Consider the following 22860-nt stretch of genomic DNA (forward strand, 5'->3'; position numbering starts at 1 on the left):
AGCTCGACCACCAACCTTTAGATTAACAGTCTAACACGCTAACCAATTGCGCCACAGAGACTTGTGTTGTAATTGACCCTGACGCTTGATCGCTGGCCATTCGTGCTCTCATCCAACTGAACATGGAGTTTACAAAACAACAACACTTTGTTCCAATGGTTTGACCATCAGCAGGGTAAAATAACCGGAATCTCATTATAGGTTCAGGATGTCACATCCACATCATGGAGCACAACAAACTGAGAACTGTCGTCTCTGGGTGGGGTCTAACCACCAACCTTTAGATTAACAGTCTAACACGGTAACCAATTGCGCCACAGAGACTTGTTGTGTAATTGACCCTGACGCTTGATCACTGGCCAATTTGTGCTCTCATCCAACTGAACATGGAGTTTACGAAACAACAACACTTTGTTCCAATGGTTGTGTTAACGTGCATCAAAATTGCAGCAACATTTTCCAGGAAGTAGACCTGTAGTTTTCTAATGTTTGTTAGCTTTTTGAATGGCCTTAAAAGGGCAAAAATGTAGTGCAATGTTCGTCAGCGCAACATTATATTAAAAGGCATCTGGCAGGAGTAAATTCAGCCGCAATCACAAATTATTAATGGAATTACTAAATTCCTGTATGTTTTATAGCCAAAACAGATTCGCACTCATTCTAATTAATTAATGAGTTGTAAGTTCATTAATTATGCATGAAGTTGATTGAGACCAGTCTTAAATGCCAAAGGTAACAGCATTTATTTCAAGTGAGTACTGCCACATACACATATTTCCACAGGTTATAAACTGAAAATGACGTCAGCGTTTTCTAAACGTTCTATCTATTTCACAAGGTAGAGGGGCCCTCTAGCTCTCGAGCCTTCGCGTTATCAGCATGAAGTCAAGGCCAGTCAGTATAAATCAACATTCTAGACAATCTGGAGATGGGCCGTTTCCGCCACCTGGAGATTTGTACAACTGAATGAACTAAGGAACAGACCTTCATTGTTACTATACTCCTGACTACATTATATACAATTGGGAATGGGAGCAAGAGAGAAAATTCACATGTACAGTACATTATAGCATTTGGACTAGTCAGTTCTGATTGGAATGTATACATAATTAGTCATTTCAACCATAATTTCCTCTAACACAAATATATTCTGATAAATATATATTTTAAACAACTGCATTTTCACAAACGTAATATATAATCGCCAAGCCCATTCAAAATAATTAGGGGACTGACTCCGGAAGAATGATGAAGTGGCTAGTCACATTCATGGCGTATAGGCGTACATATACACACAAACACACTGGACCAACATTGTCCTTCTCGCGAGATAAATATAAATGCTAAGGTTTTTCATGCCAGATTGACATCATTTACGTTGTCATACCAGCCAGATTAATAAGAATAAATTATATGTTCCTTGGAGAACACAGAATGATCAAGCTATTGAGTAACAGAAGATCAGAGACCATTGACAGCCATTTTACCAGTAGGTATAGTAACTTGTCATCTTTCATGTTCAACAACACACCAATCACATGTGACAACAGGAAACACAGCAGGTCAAAAGCAGGCTTACTGTAAGAACAGGAAGGTCTTCCATATCACTAGAAACAGAAAGACAGCATCCCTGGGTGGGCTCAAATCACCAACTTTTAAATTAACAGTCTAACGCGCCAACCTATTCCACCACAGAGACTTGTCATATCCACATCATGGAGCAAAACAAACTGAGAACTGTCGTCCCTGCGTGGGCTCGAAACACCAACCTTGAAATTGACAGTCTAATGCGCTAATCAATTGCGCCACAGAGACTTGTGGTGTAATTGACCCTGACGCTTGATCGCTGGCCATTCGTGCTCTCATCCAACTGAACATGGAATTTACGAAACAACAACACTTTGTTCCAATGGTTGTGTTAACGTGCATCAAAAGTGCAGCAACATTTTCAAGGAAGTAGACCTGTAGTTTTCTAATGTTTGTTAGCTTTTTGAATGGCCTTAAAAGGACAAAAATGTAGTGCAATGTTGGTCAGCGCAACATTATATTAAAAGGCATCTGGCAGGAGTAAATTCAGCCGCAATCACAAATATATTCTGATAAATATATATTTTAAACAACTGCATTTTCACAAACGTAATATATAACCGCCAAGCCCATTCAAAATAATTAGGGGACTGACTCCGGAAGAATGATGAAGTGGCTAGTCACTTTCATGGCGTATAGGCGTACATATACACACAAACACACTGGACCAACACTGTCCTTCTCGCGAGATAAATATAAATGCTAAGGTTTTTCATGCCAGATTGACATCATTTACGTTGTCATACCAGCCAGATTAATAAGAATAAATTATATGTTCCTTGGAGAACACAGAATGATCAAGCTATTGAGTAACAGAAGATCAAAGACCATTGACAGCCATTTTACCAGTAGGTATAGTAAGTTGTCATCTTTCATGTTCAACAACATGAACAAGAGAGTTCCAAGATGGCGTAGCAGTCGGACGTGTGTTTTGTCTTGTCCTGGCCTGTCTGGTGTAAATATAGTTTTCCTCGTTTTTTCTTTTTGTTTTTCTTTCTGTATATATTTCGTACATATTTTAATCTCACTTTCCAACTACAGGCTGAATTTACTCTCCTGCAACCCGCATCACCCAATGTGGTACGGATCTGCTTTTTCTATACTCTAGAACCGAACCCCCATCAGAAGCTAGCCAGCTAACTAGCTAGTACTCAGTTAGCCACTGCTAGCGGTCTTCAAAGCTAACCAGGACACCAGCGCGACATCAACCCAGAGCATATCAGACTGCTTTTTCTCTACCACATCTCCGGATTCCTACCGCAAGCTCTGAACCTTTACACCGGATCATCGCAACTAGCTAGCTGCAATCCGAGTGGCTACTCCTGGCTAACGTCTCTGTCCCAAAGCAAGCACCAGTTAGCCTTGAGCTAGCCTCGAGCTAAGCCCATCTAGCGGTCTTCAAAGCTAACCATCTCCCGACTAGCCGAAGAGGTCCAACAATAACTCTTTTGCCAATTGGCCTGGACCCTTTACTGCCGACACGGAGCCCCGCCGATCCACCACGACTGGTCCGCCGACATAATCGTCCGAGGTGGTTTCAACAGGCTTTTCCGTTGCGACATCGCCAAAGGTCCATCTGCTGGCCAAGGCCCGCGAGCTTTCTGAATCGCTGTGTCTCCAGCTCACCTAGCGTACTAGAGCACCTGTAGCATACTCCTGGGCTACAATTACCCGGGCCCACGACCGGTCTGTCGATGTCACCGCATGAAGAGGAATAAACAGACTCACCCCATCGCGACGTCCCCCAAAGGTTAACTCTCTAGCCCTCGCTATCTCCCTGCCTGCTAATTCGGCCTGCTAACGGCTAGCTTGTCTAGCTCTGGTCCGCTAGCTGCTACCTTGTCTAGCCCGGGCCTACGAACTGTTAGCTTGTTAGCACAGGCCTGCTAACCGTCTGCATCACCGCGCCCCAAACACTCTCTGAACCCATTTACTTTCTATCTCTTTTTGATTTTAATTTGTTTATACCTTCCGGAAACCTGCCTCACCCAACGTGATACGGAATCGCTATTACTTTTAATTTAAATTTTATTTTTATGACACACTCAAGAACCTCCAGATGCTAACCAGCTAACTAGCTATAAGCTATTTAGTCATTTGTCAGTTTAAATTTTTTTTTTTTTTAACCTGGATAACACTCGCCAGCCCAGCTTCCCTGCCCATCCACCGCTGCCCCCTGGACATTGATCTCTTGGCTACATAGCTGACGCACGCTGGACTGTCCATTAATCACGGTACTCCATTTTGCTTGTTTGTTTTATCTGTCATTGAGTTGCCTAGTCAACGCCATTTTACCTGCTGTTTGTTGTGCTAGCTGATTAGCCTCGCCTACTGTTTTTAGCTAGCTTTCCCAATTCAACACCTGTGATTACTGTATGCCTCGCTGTATGTCTCTCGCAAATGTCAATATGCCTTGTATACTGTTGTTCAGGTTAGTTATCATTGTTTTAGTTCACAATGGAGCCCCTAGATCCACTCTGCATACCCCTGTTACCTCCTTTGTCCCACCTCCCACACATGTGGTGACCTCACCCATTACAACCAGCATGTCCAGAGATACAACCTCTCTCATCATCACCCAGTGCCTGGGCTTACCTCCGCTGTACCCGCACCCCACCATACCCCTGTCTGCGCATTATGCCCTGAATATATTCTACCATGCCCAGAAACCTGCTCCTCTTATCCTCTGCCCCCAACGCTCTAGGCGACTAGTTTTGATAGCCTTTAGCCGCACCCTCATACTACTCCTTCTCTGTTCCGCGGGTGATGTGGAGGTAAACCCAGGCCCTGCTTGTCCCCAGGTACCCTCATTTGTTGACTTCTGTGATCGAAAAAGCCTTGGTTTTATGCATGTCAACATCAGAAGCCTCCTCCCTAAGTTTGTTTTACTCACTGCTTTAGCACACTCTGCTAACCCTGATGTCCTTGCCGTGTCTGAATCCTGGCTCAGGAAGGCCACCAAAAATTCAGAGATTTCCATACCCAACTATAACATCTTCCGTCAAGATAGAACTGCCAAAGGGGGCGGAGTCGCAGTCTACTGCAGAGATAGCCTGCAAAGTAATGTCATACTGTCCAGGTCCATACCCAAACAGTTCGAACTATTAATTTTGAAAATTACTCTCTCCAGAAATAAGTCTCTCACTGTTGCCGCCTGCTACCGACCACCCTCAGCTCCCAGCTGTGCCCTGGACACCATTTGTGAATTGATCGCCCCCCATCTAGCTTCAGAGTTTGTTCTGTTAGGTGACCTAAACTGGGATATGCTTAACACCCCGGCAGTCCTACAATCTAAGCTAGATGCCCTCAATCTCACTCAAATCATCAAGGAACCCACCAGGTACAACCCTAACTCTGTAAACAAGGGCACCCTCATAGACGTCATCCTGACCAACTGGCCCTCCAAATACACCTCCGCTGTCTTCAACCAGGATCTCAGCGATCACTGCCTCATTGCCTGTATCCGCCACGGAGCCGCAGTCAAACGACCACCCCTCATCACTGTCAAACGCTCCCTAAAACACTTCTGTGAGCAGGCCTTTCTAATCGACCTGGCCGGGTATCCTGGAAGGACATTGACCTCATCCCGTCAGTTGAGGATGCCTGGTCATTCTTTAAAAGTAACTTCCTCACCATTTTAGATAAGCATGCTCCGTTCAAAAAATGCAGAACCAAGAACAGATACAGCCCTTGGTTCACTCCAGACCTGACTGCCCTCAACCAGCACAAAAACATCCTGTGGCGGACTGCAATAGCATCGAATAGCCCCCGTGATATGCAACTGTTCAGGGAAGTCAGGAACCAATACACGCAGTCAGTCAGGAAAGCTAAGGCCAGCTTCTTCAGGCAGAAGTTTGCATCCTGTAGCTCCAACTCCAAAAAGTTCTGGGACACTGTGAAGTCCATGGAGAACAAGAGCACCTCCTCCCAGCTGCCCACTGCACTGAGGCTAGGTAACACGGTCTCCACCGATAAATCCATGATTATCGAAAACTTCAATAAGCACTTCTCAACGGCTGGCCATGCCTTCCGCCTGGCTACTCCAACCTCGGCCAACAGCTCCGCCCCCCCCGCAGCGCCTCGCCCAAGCCTCTCCAGGTTCTCCAGGTAGCAGATGTTCTGAAAGAGCTGCAAAACCTGGACCCGTACAAATCAGCTGGGCTTGACAATCTGGACCCTCTATTTCTGAAACTATCTGCCGCCATTGTCGCAACCCCCTATTACCAGCCTGTTCAACCTCTCTTTCATATCGTCTGAGATCCCCAAGGATTGGAAAGCTGCCGCAGTCTTCCCCCTCTTCAAAGGGGGAGACACCCTGGACCCAAACTGTTATAGACCTATATCCATCCTGCCCTGCCTATCTAAGGTCTTTGAAAGCCAAGTCAACAAACAGGTCACTGACCATCTCGAATCCCACCGTACCTTCTCCGCTGTGCAATCTGGTTTCCGAGCCGGTCACGGGTGCACCTCAGCCACACTCAAGGTACTAAACGATATCATAACCGCCATCGATAAAAGACAGTACTGTGCAGCCGTCTTCATCGACCTCGCCAAGGCTTTCGACTCTGTCAATCACCATATTCTTATCGGCAGACTCAATAGCCTCTGTTTTTCGGATGACTGCCTTGCCTGGTTCACCAATTACTTTGCAGACAGAGTTCAGTGTGTCAAATCGGAGGGCATGCTGTCCGGTCCTCTGGCAGTCTCTATGGGGGTGCCACAGGGTTCAATTCTCGGGCCGACTCTCTTCTCTGTATATATCAATGATGTTGCTCTTGCTGCGGGCGATTCCCTGATCCACATCTACGCAGACGACACCATTCTATATACTTTCGGCCCGTCATTGGACACTGTGCTATCTAACCTCCAAACGAGCTTCAATGCCATACAGCACTCCTTCCGTGGCCTCCAACTGCTCTTAAACGCGAGTAAAACCAAATGCATGCTTTTCAACCGATCGCTGCCTGCACCCGCATGCCCGACTAGCATCACCACCCTGGATGGTTCCGACCTTGAATATGTGGACATCTATAAGTACCTAGGTGTCTGGCTAGACTGCAAACTCTCCTTCCAGACTCACATCAAACATCTCCAATCGAAAATCAAATCAAGAGTCGGCTTTCTATTCCGCAACAAAGCATCCTTCAGTCACGCCGCCAAGCTTACCTAGTAAAACTGACTATCCTACCGATCCTCGACTTCGGCGATGTCATCTACAAAATGGCTTCCAACACTCTACTCAGCAAACTGGATGCAGTCTATCACAGTGCCATCCGTTTTGTCACCAAAGCACCTTATACCACCCACCACTGCGACTTGTATGCTCTAGTCGGCTGGCCCTCGCTACATATTCGTCGCCAGACCCACTGGCTCAGGTCATCTACAAGTCCATGCTAGGTAAAGCTCCGCCTTATCTCAGTTCACTGGTCACGATGGCAACACCCATCCGTAGCACGCGCTCCAGCAGGTGTATCTCACTGATCATCCCTAAAGCCAACACCTCATTTGGCCGCCTTTCGTTCCAGTACTCTGCTGCCTGTGACTGGAACGAACTGCAAAAATCGCTGAAGTTGGAGACTTTTATCTCCCTCACCAACTTCAAACATCAGCTATCCGAGCAGCTAACCGATCGCTGCAGCTGTACATAGTCTATTGGTAAATAGCCCACCCATTTTCACCTACCTCATTCCCATACTGTTTTTATACTGTTTTTTTTTATTTATTTACTTTTCTGCTCTTTTGCACACCAATATCTCTACCTGTACATGACCATCTGATCATTTATCACTCCAGTGTTAATCTGCAAAATTGTATTATTCGCCTACCTCCTCATGCCTTTTGCACACATTGTATATAGACTGCCCATTTTTTCTACTGTGTTATTGACTTGTTAATTGTTTACTCCATGTGTAACTCTGTGTTGTCTGTTCACACTGCTATGCTTTATCTTGGCCAGGTCGCAGTTGCAAATGAGAACTTGTTCTCAACTAGCCTACCTGGTTAAATAAAGGTGAAAAAAAAAAAAAAAACAACAACACACCAATCACATGTGACAACAGGAAACACAGCAGGTCAAAAGCAAGCTTACTGTAAAGCCAGGAGGGTCTTCCATATCACTAGAAACAGAAAGAAAGCTTCCCTGGGTGGGCTCAAATCACCAACTTTTAAATTAACAGTCTAACGCGCCAACCTATTCCACCACAGAGACTTGTCATATCCACATCATGGAGCAAAACAAACTGAGAACTGTCGTCCCTGGGTGTGCTCGAACCACCAACCTTTAGATTAACAGTCTAGCGCGCTAACCAATTGCACCACAGAGACTTGTGGTGTAATTGATCCTGACGCTTGATCACTGGCCATTCGTGCTCTCATCCAACTGAACATGGAGTTTACGAAACAACAACACTTTGTTCCAATGGTTGTGTTAACGTGCATCAAAAGCACAACAAACTGTGCAGCAACATTTTCAATTGGAAGTAGACCTGTAGTTTTCTAATGTTTGTTAGCTTTTTGAATTTTTGTTAGCTTTTTGAATGGCCTTAAAAGGGAAAAAATGTAGTGCAATGTTCGTCAGCGCAACATTATATTAAAAGGCATCTGGCAGGAGTAAATTCAGCCGCAATCACAAATATATTCTGATAAATATATATTTTAAACAACTGCATTTTCACAAACGTAATATATAATCGCCAAGCCCATTCAAAATAATTAGGGGACTGACTCCGGAAGAATGATGAAGTGGCTAGTCACTTTCATGACGTATAGGCGTACATATACACACAAACACACTGGACCAACATTGTCCTTCTCGCGAGATAAATATAAATGCTAAGGTTTTTCATGCCAGATTGACATCATTTACGTTGTCATACCAGCCAGAATAATAAGAATAAATTATATGTTCCTTGGAGAACACAGAATGATCAAGCTATTGAGTAACAGAAGATCAAAGACCAATGACAGCCATTTTACCAGTAGGTATAGTAACTTGTCATCTTTCATGTTCAACAACACACCAATCACATGTGACAACAGGAAACACAGCAGGTCAAAAGCAAGCTTACTGTAAGGCCAGGAAGGTCTTCCATATCACTAGAAACAGAAACACAGCATCCCTGGGCTCAAATCACCAACTCTTAAATTAAGAGTCTAACGCGCCAACCAATTGCACCACAGAGACTTGTGGTTATACTGACCCTCAGCAGGCCAAAGTCTCATGGAAGCTCACGCCAAGTCAGGAAGGGTCAGTTCACATCTCCACAATCTGAAAAATGTCATCTATGGGTGGTGTCGAAGCACCAACCTTCAGATTAACAGACTAACGCGCTAACCAATTGCGCCACAGAGACTCCGGTACAGTGTGTCTGCCTTAGCATTCTGGGAACCTGGTCTGTAGGACAGGGTGAAAACAAAACAGGTAAAGAACATTGCCCACCTTTCCTGGTGAAGGTTCAGTCTCCTCGCCACCCGGATGTACTCCAGATTGCGGTGGTCAGTCCAGATGAGAAAAGGGTGTTTAGCCCCCTCATGTATCCACACCTGCAGAGCCTTGACAACATCCAACAGCTCCCGATCCCCCCCATCGTAGTTTCGCTCCGCAGGGCTTAGCTTCCTCGAAAAGAAAGCACAGGGGCGGAGCTTTGGTGGCGTACCCGCTGAGAGAGCACGGCTCCTATCCCAGTCTCGGACGCATCCACCTCCACTATGAATGCCAAAGAGGGATCCGGATTAGCCAGCTCGGGATCCGAGGTAAACAGACAGAGCCCTCAGGTGACCAACAGCCCTGTCCGCCTCAGCCAACCCCTGCATTCGCACTGGTCCCCCATTCAGCAATGAGGTAATGCCCCTGCCCCAGGGATTCGGAGACATATGTTTCCATAGCTGCCGTCTCCTCCTGTGACAGGGGATACACGTGACTCCTGGGAAGTGCTGCGTCTACCAGGAGATTTATCGCACAATCCCCCTCTCGATGGGGTGGTAATTGAGTCGCCCTCTTCTTACAGAAGCCGAGAGCCAAATCGGCATATTCAGAGGGGATGCGCACGGTGGAGACCTCGTCTGGACTTTCCACCGTAGTAGAATTGACGGAAACCCCTAAACACCTCCCCGAGCACTCTCGTGACCACCCCTCCGTTGCCACGAAATAGTGGGGTCATGACAGGCCAACCAGGGTAGGCCCAGCACTACGGGAAACATAGGAGAATAAATAAGGGAAAAACTAATTCCACATTTGTGACCCTCATGCACAATCATAACCAGTGGAGCGGTGGCCTCCCAAATTAGCCCTGACCCTAATGGTCGACTATCTAGGGCGGGCATGTCCCGTTATACCGAGCCCACAATAACGGACCGAACATACATAAAACAGAGGGGGAAAACAGAGGGTTAAATAATGAACATGTAATTGGGGGATTGAAACCAGGTGTGTAAAACAAAGACAAAACAAATGGAAAATGAAAAGTGGATCAGCGATGGCTAGAAGGCCGGTGACGTCGACCGCCGAACTCCGAACGCCATCCGAACAAGGAGAGGGACCGACTTCGGCGGAAGTCGTGACAGACAGTTTCATGCTTTACTTTTGTTTTTGGTGTTTTATCCTTTATTGACAAAGAGAAAATGGCACTAAAAGGAAATTGGAGCACATATGGTCTGCAGATAGAATGTGGCCACACTACATTGATGTTGAATCTCTGTGAGAACCTGGGCTTGTATAGCCGATGCCATGCAGACCTGGTTCGTGTGGTGGTGTGCACTTAACCAGGTCATCACTCAGGAACTAAAGATTGATTCTAACTCAGTGGTTGGATGAGTTGGATGTGTTGTATTATCAAGTTGTGATTATTGTAAATGGTTGAGGGTTCCTTCGCTACAGTTATAGTAAACTGTATTAAGAGATTATTGAGTGGTGTTTTGGTGTTCTTGGTCTCTGTACTCTCTCTGTGTGCAGAACATGGGAAGTCAGTGGCCTTTTAAAGCTGCAGTCATCTCTTCAAACAACCACAAAAATGACACCCTTCCACTTGTTGTGGTATATAAGGCTGAGGGACGGGGCTAAGGATATTCATTCATCTACATTATTTACAATAATTGTCATAAAATAATCATATATTTTGGGTTATGATGGGATAAGACTTGAATTTCTATGATTCATTTAAAAGTGAAGAAATCAATGTAGAAATCTCAGATTGCACCTGTAAAATAAAGTACAGGGTGGATTTAGTCATCAGAAACATGAATATGGCATGTTGTTATTTATTTCAAGCTTATATTGGTGCAATGTGACTTTCTGTGTTGTAGTGCTTAGTACACACATCTACTCTGGACACTCTGAAGACGATGGTGGTAGATATTTGTACACTTGATCAAGCCTTGATCTCATAATGCTTCATCAAATGTTTTATTTGTCATTTTAAATCTGTTTTTGGATAGACAATTTTTGTGTTTTGATTGTCTCAAAATAACATGTGTAAAGCAATTGTATCATGCTGGTTTTATTTTTTGCAGGACAGGCAATGGCTGTTTTGACCAAACACCCCAAATCCTCCCAGATATTCAGTGAATAATCTGTCACTCTCAGATGTAACATACAGAGAGGACAAGTCACTGACTGGAAATACACATGGAGCAAGGATGATGTGGACTCAATCAGTAGGAAGCATGAATATGAGATCAGTGAGATTAAGACTTCAGACAATGGTGAAGCATTCTGAGTGGAGTGATGCAGTCAGACATACAGTGACATCATGTACTATTACATCATGTATTATTACTTATTCTAGCACATTTATTATTGAGTAGGCTTTTCAGGACTTACAGTTGGCCTTTGATGTTATTCAATTTTCCAATTGAAACGTGTGCTTTATGAAAGGAAAACAAAGGTTTTCTCTTCCCTGAAAGTAAGGACGTGGAGTCACTTGCAGATTTGAACTTCAACAGGCCAGAAAATTGATAGGGTCACATCCTATAAGTATCTTGGGGTTTGGCTAGATGAAAAGCTTAATTTTAAACAGCACATTGATAACTTGACCAAGGAACTGAAGTTGAAATTGGGTTTCTATTTCAGGAACAAATCTTGCTCTTCAATGTTAGTCAGAAAATATCTTGTTCAAGATACTTTTTTAATCAATGCTGGATTATGGTGATATTGTCTATATGCAGGCCTCTGGCCACAGTGTATCATGGTGCTTTAAGATTCATTACAAATGCTCGACCACTTACCCATCACTGTGATTTGTATGCCATGGTGCAATGGACCTCTCTCTCCACCAGGAGGCTAAAGCATTGGTAAACTTTAGTGTACACAGCATTGATGGGACAACTCCCGTTGTTCTTTACTGACCAGATCAGTCACTCAATATTGTCTTCATTCAAAGTCGCTGCTGTCCTTGTCTGTTCCTAAGGCCAGAACTGAGATGGGAAAAAATATTTTGCCCATAATGCCCCTTCTTGGAACATGCTTCAGAAGATTTTAAAGTTCACATGACCTGTTCATAATATCTCTGGTCATCAGTCATTTGTAGTGTTAAAAAGGATTGGAGTTGCAAGCTCAGGCTGGTCATCTGATATCAAGTCAGTTGTCAAATATACACTGCTCAAAAAAATAAAGGGAACGCTAAAATAACACATCCTAGATCTGAATGAATGAAATATTTTTTATTAAATACTTTTTCTTTACATAGTTGAATGTGCTGACAACAAAATCACACATAAATTATCAATGGATATCAAATTTATCATCCCATGGAGGTCTGGATTTGGAGTCACACTCAAAATTAAAGTGGAAAACCACACTACAGGCTGATCCAACTTTGATGTAATGTCCTTAAAACAAGCAAAATGAGGCTCGGTAGTGTGTGTGGCTTCCACGTGCCTGTATGACCTCCCTACAACGCCTGGGCATGCTCCTGATGAGGTGGCGGATCCTCCCAGATCTGGACTAAAGCATCCGCCAACTCCTGGACAGTCTGTGGTGCAACGTGGCGTTGGTGGATGGAGCGAGACATGATGTCCCAGATGTGCTCAATTGGATTCAGGTCTGGGGAACGGGCGGGCCAGTCCATAGCATCAATGCCTTCCTCTTGCAGGAACTGCTGACACACTCCAGCCACATGAGGTCTAGCATTGTCTTGCATTAGGAGGAAGCCAGGGCCAACCGCACCAGCATATGGTCTCACAAGGGGTCTGAGGATCTCATCTCGGTACCTAATGGCAGTCAGGCTACCTCTGGCGAGCACATGGAGGGCCCCCCAAAGAAATAGCACCCCACACCATGACTGACCCACCGCCAAACCGGTCATGCTGGAGGATGTTGCAGGCAGCAGAACGTTCTCCACAGCATCTCCAGACTCTGTCACGTCTGTCACGTGCTCAGTGAGAACCTGCTTTCATCTGTGAAGAGCACAGGGCACCAGTGGTGAATTTGCCAATCTTGGTGTTCTCTGGCATATGCCAAACGTCCTGCACGGTGTTGGGCTGTAAGCACAACCCCCACCTGTGGACGTCGGGCCCTCATACCACCCTTGTGGAGTCTGTTTCTGACCATTTGAGCAGACACATGCACATTTGTGGCCTGCTGGAGGTCATTTTGCAGGGCTCTAGCAGTGCTCCTCCTGCTCCTCCTTGCACAAAGGCGGAGGTAGCGGTCCTGCTGCTGGGTTGTTGCCCTCCTACGGCCTCCTCCACGTCTCCTGATGTACTGGCCTGTCTCCTGGTAGCGCCTCCATGCTCTGGACGTAGTGGATTGGATTTATATAGCCCAAACCTTCTTGCCACAGCTCGCATTGATGTGCCATCCTGGATGAGCTGCACTACCTGAGCCACTTGTGTGGGTTGTAGACTCCGTCTCATGCTGCCACTAGAGTGAAAGCACCGCCAGCATTCAAAAGTGACCAAAACATCAGCCAGGAAGCATAGGAACTGAGAAGTGGTCTGTGGTCACCCCTTGCAGAACCCCTCCTTTATTCGGGGTGCCTTGCTAATTGCCTATAATTTCCACCTGTTGTCTATTCCATTTGCACAACAGCATGTGAAATGTATTGTCAATCAGTGTTGCTTCCTAAGTGGACAGTTTGATTTCACAGGAGTGTGATTGACTTGGAGTTACATTGTGTTGTTTAACTGTATTTTTTTTACTAAGGTTTTTTTGTGTCAGGGTTTATAAAACATTACTTCAGACTGACATGTATTGATAATGTTGCCCATGCAGTATATGATGCATTTATGGTGAATAATTAGACAGTAAATGTACTTGTGAGCTGAGGAGGGGTTATCGATCCACCCCCACTTCTCTTTTCCTGTAATCTCATCCTGTTCTACTGAATGTGGGGGAGGAGTGGACTTGAATGAAGTTAAAAAGGACCCACACACTCAGATACGTAAAGATGTAAAGTGAAAATATGTATAATGCCATGTACAGTACAAATTAAACCTGGAAATGGGCTATATAAATCCAATCCACTATCTATAATTGATTAGGTAGGACTTTGCATTGGAGTTCATTATTGTGTAATTATTCATGTAGGCACACTGTAACAAGTATTAGTCACACTGTAACAAGTAGTAGAGTGTAACAATGAGTAATTACAACACTTGCTACATCGTACTACATGAATAATTACACAGTAATAAGATCATTGTAATATAGTGTGCAACCATTGATTGATGTCAGAATTATTTTATTTTTGACTTTATTTACCCTTTATAATGTGTGTATTTGTGTGTTTCAGGTGTAGGTGTTCCTCTGATCATCAACAAGAGAGTGGGGGACTCCGTGGAGCTGCTGGCAGGCTTAGAGACGGGACATTTCAAATCCTTGGTGTGGAAGTCTATGGGAAAGGATATTGCAGAATTCAATTCAGAAGTTGTATATTCCCCTGGATCCCAGTTTGAGGGGAGACTAAAGATGAACACCAGCAACTACAGTTTAACAGTCAGAGAACTGACACTGCAAGACTCAGGGGATTTTCTACTTACAGGTGAAGGGGACAAAGGTCAGATTGGCAGTAAGACCATCACTCTGAAGGTCCACGGTAGGCTGTTAATACCATTATTGAATCCTATTTTGATATCATTGTTATTTATGATCTTTAAACTATAACACAGGTTTTGTGGTTTTATACTGACCTTACTCACCGTGCTTTGTTAAATATCCATCATATTTTCAAGTATTTCTCCTGGTGGAATGGCTATGGTAGGGTTCACAGGGGTCTTCCGCACTCAACAATCCGGTCGCATTTCGCTTCGCTCCACAGGTAGTATCACATTTTTCATTTCATTACAGTACAACGGCTTGATTTGTTTGATCGTAGCTAGCTACATAGCTAGCTACATAGCCGTCTTTGTATCAAAGATAATTGTGTAGTCTTGAGCGATTTCCTAGGTTAGCTAGCCAGCTATTGTCGTTCTTTTAACGCAACGTAACGTAAATCAACACTGCTAGCTAGCCAGCTAGCCCCGAATAGCAGCACAGTAGCACAGTAGAAACCATTACACTCAACGGAACGACTTGATTAGTGTAGTGTCAACAACGCAGACACTGCCAGCTAGCCTACATAGTCAACAACGCAGCCTCTGCCAGCTAGCCTACTTCAGCAGTACTGTATCATTTTAATCATTTTAGTCAATAAGATTCTTGCTACGTAAGCTTAACTTTCTGAACACTCGAGACGTGTAGTCCACTTGTCATTCCAATCTCCTTTGCATTAGCGTAGCCTCTTGTGTAGCCTGTCAACTATGTGTCTGTCTATCCCTGTTCTCTCGTCTCTGCACAGACCATACAAACGCTCCACACCGCGTGGCCGCGGCCACCCTAATCTGGTGGTCCCAGCGCGCACGACCCACGTGGAGTTCCAGGTCTCCGGTAGCCTCTGGAACTGCCGATCTGCGGCCAACAAGGCAGAGTTCATCTCAGCCTATGCCTCCCTCCAGTCCCTCGACTTCTTGGCACTGAGGGAAACATGGGTCACCACAGACAACACTGCTACTCCTACTGCTCTCTCTTCGTCTGCCCACGTGTTCTCGCACACCCCGAGAGCTTCTGGTCAGCGGGGTGGTGGCACCGGGATCCTCATCTCTCCCAAGTGGTCATTCTCTCTTTCTCCCCTTACCCATCTGTCTATCGCCTCCTTTGAATTCCATGCTGTCACAGTTACCAGCCCTTTCAAGCTTAACATCCTTATCATTTATCGCCCTCCAGGTTCCCTCGGAGAATTCATCAATGAGCTTGATGCCTTGATAAGCTCCTTTCCTGAGGACGGCTCACCTCTCACAGTTCTGGGCGACTTTAACCTCCCCACGTCTACCTTTGACTCATTCCTCTCTGCCTCCTTCTTTCCACTCCTCTCCTCTTTTGACCTCACCCTCTCACCTTCCCCCCTACTCACAAGGCAGGAAATACGCTCGACCTCATCTTTACTAGATGCTGTTCTTCCACTAACCTCATTGCAACTCTCCTCCAAGTCTCCGACCACTACCTTGTATCCTTCTCCCTCTCGCTCTCATCCAACACTTCCCACACTGCCCCTACTCGAATGGTATCGCGCCGTCCCAACCTTCGCTCTCTCTCCCCCGCTACTCTCTCCTCTTCCATCCTATCATCTCTTCCCTCTGCTCAAACCTTCTCCAACCTATCTCCTGATTCTGCCTCCTCAACCCTCCTCTCCTCCTCCCTTTCTGCATCCTTTGACTCTCTATGTCCCCTATCCTCCAGGCCGGCTCGGTCCTCCCCTCCCGCTCCGTGGCTCAACGACTCATTGCGAGCTCACAGAACAGGTCTCCGGGCAGCCGAGCGGAAATGGAGGAAAACTCGCCTCCCTGCGGACCTGACATCCTTTCACTCCCTCCTCTCTACATTTTCCTCTTCTCTCTCTGCTGCTAAAGCCACTTTCTACCACTCTAAATTCCAAGCATCTGCCTCTAACCCTAGGAAGCTCTTTGCAACCTTCTCCTCCCTCCTGAATCCTCCTCCCCCTCTCCCCCCCTCCTCCCTCTCTGCAGATGACTTCGTCAACCATTTTGAAAAGAAGGTCGACGACATCCGATCCTCGTTTGCTAAGTCAAACGACACCGCTGGTTCTGCTCACACTGCCCTACCCTGTGCTCTGACCTCTTTCTCCCCTCTCTCCAGATGAAATCTCGCGTCTTGTGACGGCCAGCCGCCCAACAACCTGCCAGCTTGACCCTATCCCCTCCTCTCTTCTCCAGACCATTTCCGGAGACCTTCTCCCTTACCTCACCTCGCTCATCAACTCATCCCTGACCGCTGGCTACGTCCCTTCCGTCTTCAAGAGAGCGAGAGTTGCACCCCTTCTGAAAAAACCTACACTCGATCCCTCCGATGTCAACAACTACAGACCAGTATCCCTTCTTTCTTTTCTCTCCAAAACTCTTGAACGTGCCGTCCTTGGCCAGCTCTCCGCTATCTCTCTCAGAATGACCTTCTTGATCCAAATCAGTCAGGTTTCAAGACTAGTCATTCAACTGAGACTGCTCTTCTCTGTATCACGGAGGCGCTCCGCACTGCTAAAGCTAACTCTCTCTCCTCTGCTCTCATCCTTCTAGACCTATCGGCTGCCTTCGATACTGTGAACCATCAGATCCTCCTCTCCACCCTCTCCGACTTGGGCATCTCCGGCGCGGCCCACGCTTGGATTGCGTCCTACCTGACAGGTCGCTCCTACCAGGTGGCGTGGCGAGAATCCGTCTCCACACCACGTGCTCTCACCACTGGTGTCCCCCAGGGCTCTGTTCTAGGCCCTCTCCTATTCTCGCTATACACCAAGTCACTTGGCTCTGTCATAACCTCACATGGTCTCTCCTATCATTGCTATGCAGACGACACACAATTAATCTTCTCTTTTCCCCCTTCTGATGATCAGGTGGCGAATCGCATCTCTGCATGTCTGGCAGACATATCAGTGTGGATGACGGATCACCACCTCAAGCTGAACCTCGGCAAGACGGAGCTGCTCTTCCTCCCGGGGAAGGACTGCCCGTTCCATGATCTCGCCATCACGGTTGACAACTCCATTGTGTCCTCCTCCCAGAGCGCTAAGAACCTTGGCGTGATCCTGGACAACACCCTGTCGTTCTCAACTAACATCATGGCGGTGGCCCGTTCTTGTAGGTTCATGCTCTACAACATCCGCAGAGTACGACCCTGCCTCACACAGGAAGCAGCGCAGGTCCTAATCCAGGCACTTGTCATCTCCCGTCTGGATTACTGCAACTCGCTGTTGGCTGGGCTCCCTGCCTGTGCCATTAAACCCTACAACTCATCCAGAACGCCGCAGCCCGTCTGGTGTTCAACCTTCCCAAGTTCTCTCACGTCACCCCGCTCCTCCGCTCTCTCCACTGGCTTCCAGTTGAAGCTCGCATCCGCTACAAGACCATGGTGCTTGCCTACGGAGCTGTGAGGGGAACGGCACCTCAGTACCTCCAGGCTCTGATCAGGCCCTACACCCAAACAAGGGCACTGCGTTCATCCACCTCTGGCCTGCTCGCCTCCCTACCACTGAGGAAGTACAGTTCCCGCGCAGCCCAGTCAAAACTGTTCGCTGCTCTGGCCCCCCAATGGTGGAACAAACTCCCTCACGACGCCAGGACAGCGGAGTCAATCACCACCTTCCGGAGACACCTGAAACCCCACCTCTTTCAGGAATACCTAGGATAGGATAAAGTAATCCTTCTCACCCCCCTTAAAAGATTTAGATGCACTATTGTAAAGTGGCTGTTCCACTGGATGTCTTAAGGTGAACGCACCAATTTGTAAGTCGCTCTGGATAAGAGCGTCTGCTAAATGACTTAAATGTAATGTAAATGTAACCTTGGCGTGATCCTGGACAACACCCTGTCGTTCTCAACTAACATCAAGGCGGTGGCCCGTTCCTGTAGGTTCATGCTCTACAACATCCGCAGAGTACGACCCTGCCTCACACAGGAAGCGGCGCAGGTCCTAATCCAGGCACTCGTCATCTCCCGTCTGGATTACTGCAACTCGCTGTTGGTTGGGCTCCCTGCCTGTGCCATTAAACCCCTACAACTCATCCAGAACGCCGCAGCCCGTCTTGTGTTCAACCTTCCCAAGTTCTCTCACGTCACCCCGCTCCTCCGCTCTCTCCACTGGCTTCCAGTTGAAGCTCGCATCCGCTACAAGACCATGGTGCTTGCCTACGGAGCTGTGAGGGGAACGGCACCTCAGTACCTCCAGGCTCTGATCAGGCCCTACACCCAAACAAGGGCACTGCGTTCATCCACCTCTGGCCTGCTCGCCTCCCTACCACTGAGGAAGTACAGTTCCCGCTCAGCCCAGTCAAAACTGTTCGCTGCTCTGGCCCCCCAATGGTGGAACAAACTCCCTCACGACGCCAGGACAGCGGTGAATGCACCAATTTGTAAGTTGCTCTGGATAAGAGCGTCTGCTAAATGACTTAAATGTAAATGTAAATGTTCATTTAGAAGACTGATTATGAGTCCCTCTCTCTCCTGGTTTGTCAGAGCCTATATCCAAGGTGGCGATCCAGACAGACATCAAGCTAATGGCCAACCACTCCTGTACGGTACGGCTGGTGTGCAACGTGTCCTGCTACTCCAACCTTACCTACACCTGGGAAAGAGACAATGAGATCTACGGGGACGCCCAGCAGATTCACTTCTCTCTCTCACCAGCAGAGAGAAACATCAATGTGAAGTGCAACGCCCCCAAACTAGTCAGTTGGAAAACTGCCTCTGCGACAGTAAAGTGTAGAAATGACACAACCACCCCAGGTACCTAGATATCATAATAATCCCTTCCATACACGTTCAGTGTGCCTATACGCTTATGTTGTCAAATACATTATGTAATGCATGTCATTACATTGGATGTATATGATATAGAGACATTTAGTCTTTATCATATTGTATCGTCTAATCATGTGTGTTGTACAATATGTGACAGGACTGGTGTGGTAAACCATCTACATTGGAATATCAGTAGGAGGCGCTGTGGTGCTGATCCTCACTGTAGCTGTGGCAGTGTGCTACTGCAGGGGCCGAAGTAACACAGGTATGTACAGCTTAGGGGCCTCAACTGTACTTAAAGTGGCATTTCAGGTGGTTCTAGAAGTATTCTTCAGCTGGTTTGATTTTTGGGGGGATTTGCTAGAAATTAGAAAAAGAGTGAGACCCCTCATTAATTCCTGAGTATGTTTGTTGATATCCTGTTTCTGATTGGTTGATATTTTGTTCTTATAAAACACAGCAGATCTAACTGACATCACAATATATGCTGATATTATGGACAACACAAGAAGTAGAGATGTAAGTATACATTGCCGTTATTATGTATCTGAATGTGTTAAAGCTGTATGTACTGTATTGTAATGGGCTGTATTTTGATTCCAGACAAGATCAAACAGTCATGTAAACCCAATATCCATCTATGAAACTGTCAATGATCTGGTTATCCCAAGACTGAACAAGGTAAGATATAAATGGTCATAATGGTAAAATGTATGTGATTGAATGGAAGACTATGTAGTCTACTTTGAGAAAAGTCACTACCTTTCTTGATGCTGAAACAGTTTCTTCTTGATTATCTGTCACATGTAGCCGCAGACTCTGTATGACAAGATCACATTTGGACGCCCAGAAGGCCCCCAATCTCCCTACCAGGAAGTACTGTGAACTGAACAGGATGTGGTCATAGGCTGTGCCTTCAATAGATATGGAACTCTCTGCATCCTCTGCAATTTACAGTTGTATATTCTGTAGATAGGCCTAGATATTACTGTTAAATTTCATCACAAACTACACTATTTGCTTCTATTTCCTTCTCCCTTTGATGATTCTCATATATACAGTATATCATAAGGCCTTATATGTTCCTTTGAAGGCCTAGATACAATTAGAAGATTCGGAAATGGGTAATAGGCAGAAGAAGGCGTGGTGATCAGACAAGCTCATATGTCAAATTTCTATTTTCTAGATTAAAGAAAATAGTTTTAGTTAATAGTGTGACATTGATTAGTGAGGTTGATTTATGCCTGTGAATAGAAAGTGTACTATTTTGCATTAGGATTATGTGCTCGCCAGGCATCAATGAGGTAGTAATCAGAGAGTATATGCTTTACATCCTTGGTTACGTGTTGATTGTAGGTGGTCTTATTTGATTTGTCTGCATGTCCAAAATGGCATTCATGTCTGTCCCAATTACCAGATGGAATTCAATTCATTCTAAAAAAAAACATGATGTTCAGAGAATCAAAAATAATTTTATCTTATTTGCATACCTTGAGTGCTTTGCATTTAGAGTGAATTGTAATTAACTCTCACGACTGTATTTGCTAGCGACAGAGGCATGATTGTTGTATTGAATGGTTTTCAGTACTGTAGCCTTCACCAAGTGATTGTCTAAGTGGATATGTTATCTTTAAAATTAAACTCATTATGACAACACATTACATATATCATAAAGCCCCTGAGGGCCTAGTGACACCCTAACACACTGGTCTGAAACTCCTGGTTTAGTCAAATTATGCCGGCTTGCAAAGGGATGTGTCATTTCTATTTGAATCCAGCCAAAGTTAGGATATCCAACCATTTAAACTTTCAGTCACACGCAACCTGCATTCAGAATGACTGTTGGGGTAGGGAAGATTGATTTTGAGAATTTCTAAATCATATAAACTGGAACAAACATATCAGTAATGGGTGAAATAAGTCCAACTACTAACAGATTGGATTAGTTTAGAAAAATCTATGTTATCTATGTTTGTGTAGCATAAGATTAATCAACCAGTCATAGTACATGCAAATACACAGGTATTGAAATAAACCATTCTGAAAATCAACCTGTGAAAAGATAATGCTGGAATAATGATAATGATGATGATTGGTGTCGTTTTGAGTTGTTTTGAGCAAACATTAATTTTGTATTTTACTCAACAAGCTTGTTCAAACACAACTGACTTCAAGCAGAGTTTGTTGATTAAAGACTCATTGGCTCAAATTCTAGTAATTTTTAAGTCCACTCAACTTGCACAAAAATACTAATTAAGCAATTGGTTAAGTTTGACTTTTTCCAGGGCAAAGTGTATGAAATTAAAAGGCTGAGGAACTTCACATTAGGTCACTTGTTTGTCATAGTTGAGGGGACATGGTTTGCTCTCTTCCTTTTTAGCAGAGTGGGTTTGTGAAGGAAGGCACTGTGTGAAGCTGTCTTTTCCCGCTGTGATCAGAGAGTCAAATAGAGAAATGGTTGTAATCATATGCAAAAATCTGTGAAAACCTTGTTGCTTGGCTGATGAGTACACATGAAAAGTTGTGCATGGATTTGTCCTTTTCAGAGAGAAGAATGACAATGTTCTTGCATCAAATATTTTCTGTAGTTCACTTATTAATTTCTCTTTTTCATTCAATCTATCAGTGTGATCACTACTTTCCTGGGTTATTACTTTGAACAGTTGACAGACTGTAACTCAAGAACATCTACATGCAGTTGACCTCCAAATAGCTACAACATAAACCAAATAATAAACATGCCATGACCTCAAACCTTTGACACCTCTCCTAGTGACATTAAAGATTGTGCTGAACATGTCAACATGACCAGGTATGGTAAATGCAATATTGACTTCACTTTTTGTACAACTATGTTCTATCCACTAAGTTTATTTCTCTGATATATACTATAGTTATCTCTTCCTCCCACAGAAAGACCACAATGCTTTTACAGTAAGAGGAAGTTGTGTAGAGATGAACATGACATCAGATGCTATTTTTTCTGTTTCTCTTTAAGCATCTGTACCTTTCTAATTCTGTCAAAGCCCCATTCGTATCACAGACACAGGAACTGTCGTGGTCCGGGGAAGACTTGCCAGAGGCTTAGAATGGAGTACACTTTATGTGCAACTCTGCAATGATGATGATTAATGCATTTCTCTGTATTTTGAATATTGTTAGCTAACTATTAACTTTATGGGACAAGAAAATGTTTCATTCATAGAATATGAAGTATGTCATATATGCACAAAAAATGTGGCAACAGATGATGACGTTGTTTGGTTAGACTGTGTTTACCGACTACAGAGTAATGGAGTTGTTGGTCACTACAGCTTTTAATCAGGTTGCAGCATGAGCCTGAGAAACATACAATATAAACTAATATGATGAAATAGACAGAGGAAGGAATAAGGGGACAGACCCAGTAGACTGAGGGGTTATGTTGTTGCTATGTGACCAATCACATCTTAGTTTCTATAGTGTGATCCACAAGAATGAGGAGTAGTTACA

The 22860-nt window shown here is 45.0% G+C and overlaps 1 protein-coding gene and 1 pseudogene across 1 annotated transcript in view; one reads left to right on the plus strand and one right to left on the minus strand.

The window, feature by feature from the left end:
• LOC135572704 (uncharacterized) overlaps nt 1–22860 on the minus strand; it is a 221963-nt gene that overhangs the window by 115882 nt on the left and 83221 nt on the right. Inside the window, exon 3 of the mRNA XM_065021135.1 lies at nt 1589–1596. Coding sequence (XP_064877207.1) covers nt 1589–1596 — 8 coding nt within the window. The remainder of the gene's footprint in view (nt 1–1588; nt 1597–22860) is intronic.
• LOC115126085 (natural killer cell receptor 2B4-like) lies at nt 14162–21026 on the plus strand (annotated as a pseudogene).

This window comes from Oncorhynchus nerka, linkage group LG8 (genome assembly GCF_034236695.1).
Source record: "Oncorhynchus nerka isolate Pitt River linkage group LG8, Oner_Uvic_2.0, whole genome shotgun sequence".
NCBI lineage: Eukaryota > Metazoa > Chordata > Actinopteri > Salmoniformes > Salmonidae > Oncorhynchus > Oncorhynchus nerka.